General features: G+C 51.9%; 1 protein-coding gene across 1 annotated transcript; it reads left to right on the forward strand.

Moving 5' to 3' along the window:
- Positions 1 to 2,070: 2,070 nt before the first annotated feature.
- LOC119318138 (subtilisin-like protease SBT1.4) lies at positions 2,071 to 4,631 on the forward strand. The gene has a single exon (XM_037592657.1). The coding sequence runs from the start codon at positions 2,179 to 2,181 to the stop codon at positions 4,531 to 4,533; it is 2,355 nt and encodes a 784-aa protein (XP_037448554.1). The 5' UTR covers positions 2,071 to 2,178; the 3' UTR covers positions 4,534 to 4,631.
- The last annotated feature ends 530 nt before the right edge of the window (positions 4,632 to 5,161 follow it).

Genomic DNA, 5,161 nt, shown 5'->3' on the forward strand with positions numbered 1-5,161 from the left:
AAGTTGCACCTAGCTATATGTAGGGTACTATTGCTACTATTTTTACTATTATCTAAAAAATCCAGAAAGTACTATTGTCAACAACAGTCTTCCATTACACACATGCAGGGTACATAAATTGCATACCTTGGCATGCAATTCTACAAAGGTTTGCATATGTTAAATATAATAATAATAAATTGCAGATTAGAAATTCAAAACTTGCACATAACAAACTTTTGCAGGAACAAATTCAGAGTGTAGCAACAATTACACAAGTAGAGCAACATAGTAGGATCTCACTAACAATCATTTATGCTACAATGGGTACAAAATGAATTGCCATGGCACCTACTATGAAAGAAATGGCAGGAGCCATAACTATTCTTATTCACTACCATATCACAATACTAATTATCTGGAAAAAATGCATATGCATGGCGTACAAATTGCAGAAATACAAGATCAACAAGAAATAAGTCACTATGGATCAAACCATACTACGAACAAGGTTAAGCAACACTAAAAACTACTCCCTCCGTCCGAAAATACTTGTCATCAAAATGGATAAAAAGAGATGTATCTAGAACTAAAATACATCTAGATACATCCCCTTTTATCAATTCTGATGACAAATATTTCCGTACGGAGGGAGTAATATTAAATGCAGGGCACAACTATTTTGGATGCCATTCCAGAAATTTTGCTATGATGACAACCATTTATTTTATTATTTACTACCATATCATGATACTAATCAGGTTAGAACTTCTAATATTCAGGCTACCGAAATTTGCGTCAATAATAACCAAAACTTGCACAAATGATTCTTCAGCAACAGACAAATCTCATACATGTATCTGAATACAAGAGACAGGGATCCATGGCACATGAAACAACAACAAATAATACTACAAAAACCTATGCAACATAAACAACAACAACTACCAATTCATTTCTTAGATCCGTGGCGAATGAACAACAACAACTACTACAAAATTCTAGCAGGGATCCATGGTCGGAGAACAACAACTACTACTACCACAAGAACAGTTGGGCAGGATCACACAATACAAAAATAGCAACCGAATCACACAATACAAAAAGAAACGAATGTGGTGATCGGAAAAAAACACAAACCTAGCTACAGAGGGAGAAGAACGGAGAGGCGAAGGGGAACAGAGATGACGAGACTGAAAGGGAGGTGTGTAACCCGAGGAGATAAAGGAAAGAGACAAACCCGGGGAGTCGGCCTTTCTTGAGTCTCGACGTTGTACAACAGCTGGGCTGAGCTGAAAACGGGTCAAGAGTTCATAACTGTTAACGGGCTCAGCCAAGGAACGAATCGATTGACAAAGTATGGGGTCAGTCGATCAAACACAACCCAAACCAGCGAAACAACCACGCCAAAAAGAAAATGGCACCGAATCTCAAAGCAAACCTCTACGCTTCAATAATCGACATACCCAAATACAAAAATCAGGCGACTTGCGTATAGCTAAAGGGGTTTTCTTTGCCCTCTCTTTCACCAGATCCATCGTTGTGATTGGTCAAAAAATAAAAGATCCATCTTCCCACAAAAAAAAGAAGAAGATCCATCACTGATATGATTCATGTCCCTCCAATGCTAGGGCTCCTCAACTCCCAGGGACAGTTCAGAATGGTACAGTTTGACAAATTTGATGCCTTCACTGATACGCCAAATGTGCACAACTAACGGCAACTAACCTCCACTAATTCAATACTTGTTGATCAGTTGACAAGCACTACAATAAGTTGAAGGACAACATGTCATTGGAGCAATGCTCCATATTTTTCTTGCCAACGACAAAATGGAGGCGTCATGCGTTCTTACAAGGAAACGAGCCACCAAGAAAATTGGAGGCAACATGCATTTTCTTTTTGGCGTCCGTACAAGGAATGAGACAACACCAATTTTGAAAGAAGAATGTAGATAACCTAAGCACCACCCGAGAGCCTCGCTGCCGGCCTCTCGCAATAATGCAGTGCTAGAATATGTGGGAGTTTATCTCGTGGAAACACTAAGAAATTCGGATACCGCCAATTGTTTGGAACGGCAGCTACTCCCTCCGCGTGCTGCCACGGTGACCGGCGCTGCCGCGCTGCCTACTTATTCGTGCTCCCCGTCCCTGTTGCCACCGCACCACTGACCGCGTACACCGCTTGCAGCGAGCGACAATGGAGCTCCTCAGACCATTCGCGGCCCTGTGCGTCCTCCTTGGCTTCGTCGTCGCCGCGGCGGCGATGGCGGCCACGGAGGTGGAGAGCGAGACGGCGGAGGCCCGGTCCTCCTACATCGTGCACGTCGCGGCGGAGCACGCGCCACGGCTGCCGCGCCGCGGTCTAATGGCCACGCGGGCGTATGGTGCGTTCTTGCGCGACCTACTCCCCGTCGAGCTGTCCAGCCCGGCGCCTAGGGTGCTCTACTCCTACGCGCACGCCGCCACGGGCTTCGCGGCGCAGCTCACGGGCCGCCAGGCCGCGCAGCTCGCGTCCTCGGGCTCCGTGCTCGCCGTCGTGCCCGACGTGATGCAGCAGCTGCACACCACCCTGACGCCATCGTTCCTCGGCCTCTCGCCGTCCTCCGGGCTTCTCAAGGCCTCCAACGGCGCCACGGACGTCATCATCGGCGTGATCGACACCGGCGTCTACCCGGAAGGCCGCAAATCGTTCGCCGCCGACCCCTCGCTGCCGCCACCGCCCAGCAAGTTCCGCGGCGGGTGCGTCTCGGGTCCGTCGTTCAACGCCTCCGCGCTCTGCAACAACAAACTCGTCGGCGCCAAGTTCTTCCACAAGGGGCTGGAGGCTGCACGCGGCCGTGCCCTCGGCGAGGACTCGTTGTCGCCGCTCGACACCAACGGCCATGGCACCCACACCTCCTCCACCGCCGGCGGCTCTGCTGCCGCGGACGCCGGTTTCTTCGACTACGCCGGAGGAAAGGCCGTCGGTATGGCCCCGGGCGCGCGCATTGCCGTCTACAAAGCGTGCTGGGACGAAGGATGCGCGGGCTCTGACATCCTCGCCGCATTTGACGAGGCCATCACAGACCGTGTCGACGTCATCTCCGTCTCGCTCGGCGACACCGGCTTGGCCGACAACTTTTACAGCGATACAACCGCGGTGGGCGCGTTCCGCGCCGTCAGCAAGGGCATCGTCGTCTCGGCCTCCGCGGGAAACTCTGGGCCCGGGGACTCCACCGCCGTGAACATCGCGCCGTGGATCTTGACGGTCGGCGCGTCCACGCTCAACCGCCGATTCCCGGGCGACGTCGTTCTCGGCAACGGCGAGACCTTCACGGGCACTACTCTATACGCCGGCGAGCCGCTCGGCGCGACCAAGTTACCAGTGGTCTACGGAGGGGACGTGGGCTCCAAAGTGTGCGAAGAGGGGAAGCTGAAACCCGCGAAGGTAGCCGGGAAGATTGTTTTCTGCGAACTGGGTGTAACGGCCCAAGCAGCGAAAGGACAAGCCGTCAAGCTCGCCGGTGGCGCCGGAGCAATTCTCACCGGCGCCAAAGAAGACGGCGAGCAAGTGATCACCAGCCCCCATGTCCACCCGGCCACGGACGTCCCATTCGCTGCCGCCGAGAAGATTAAAAAGTACATACGCACGCAAACTTCCCCTACCGCGACGATCGTCTTCCGCGGCACCGTGGTCGGCTCGACGCCTCCTTCCCCTAGAATGGCGTCCTTCTCGAGCCGCGGGCCGAACTTCCGCGCGCCGGAGATCCTCAAGCCGGACGTGACCGCGCCTGGCGTGGACATCCTCGCCGCTTGGACGGGCGCCAACTCGCCGTCGGAGCTCGACTTTGACACGAGGCGAGTGAAGTACAACATCATATCCGGCACGTCCATGTCATGCCCGCATGTGAGCGGCATCGTCGCGCTGCTCCGGCAGGCTAGGCCGGAGTGGAGCCCCGCCGCGATCAAGTCCGCTCTGATGACAACCGCGCAAAACGTGGACAGCGCCGGCGGCCTGATCGGTGACATGTCCACCGGCGAGGCGTCCACGCCGTTCGCACGCGGGGCCGGACACATCGACCCCAACAGCGCCGTCGACCCGGGCCTTGTGTACGACGCCGGCACGGAGGACTACATCACCTTCCTGTGCGCGCTCGGCTACACCGCCAAGCAGGTTGCCGTGTTCGGCTCGTCCACCAGCTGCTCGACGCGCGCGGGCTCCTCCGTGGGCGACCACAACTACCCGGCCTTCTCCGTGGTGATCACATCGAACAAAAAAAAGGCGGCCGTCACGCAGCGCCGCGTCGTGCGCAACGTCGGCGGCGACGCTACGACTACGTACCGGGCCAAGATCACCGCGCCTGACGGCGTGCTCGTCACGGTGAGCCCCGAGACGCTGCGGTTCAGTGCGATGCAGAAGACGCAAGGATATGCCGTCACCTTCGCACGGGAAATCGGCGGGAGCGTCACGGGGAAGTACACCTTTGGCTCGATTGAGTGGAGCGACGGCGAGCACACGGTGACAAGCCCCATCGCCATCACTTGGCCGACGAGCCAGGTTGTGGAGATGTGAATGCGATCAGTGTAGTGTGAGAGTTTATGTCATTTGTTGTAAGTTTCAGTTCATGTGGTGGCATCAGTGAATCAAGACGTCGAATATTTGGTTTCGAAGAGAAGTCTCATGTACAACTACCTAACTGTTAAATTTATGGGATTGCCTAGAACTCATTTACATGAAATATAATTTGGTCTCATTCACCTTGAAAACAAAAACAGATACAACTCACGTCAGCACACACGCATTTTATAGCATCACATTCAATAACTATAAAAGGTGAATGAGACCAAATTATATCTCATCTACGTGAGTTCTAGCAAAACTGTAAATGTATTAGTATTAGTAAATCAAGCACCAGCAATATTTTTTTATAAAAAACAAGAAAATGAACTAAAGGGGAATAAGGTCATTCCATGAAAATGAACCCCCTTTATATGTGATGTTATTTGAGTAATTGTTAGGTATGGGTCGGTCGTTTAGTAAGCAGTTATTTGATATGTGTTTTTTATTTATGTGTGTCTTCTTTGTGTTTTATTTACCATTATTGTAATTTAGTGACTGGAGATGTCCGATCCATCGATGTAGTTGGAGACGTTCAACTCCTTAGGCTACACATGAAGTTGATAGAGAATTGTACAAACCG

Source organism: Triticum dicoccoides, chromosome 6A (genome assembly GCF_002162155.2).
Source record: "Triticum dicoccoides isolate Atlit2015 ecotype Zavitan chromosome 6A, WEW_v2.0, whole genome shotgun sequence".
In the NCBI taxonomy this organism is placed as follows: Eukaryota; Viridiplantae; Streptophyta; class Magnoliopsida; order Poales; family Poaceae; genus Triticum; species Triticum dicoccoides.

What these genes read in the sequence shown, in the direction of transcription:
- LOC119318138 (XM_037592657.1), top strand. Translation starts at nt 2,179, where the DNA reads ATGGAGCTCCTCAGACCATTCGCGGCCCTGTGCGTCCTCCTTGGCTTC.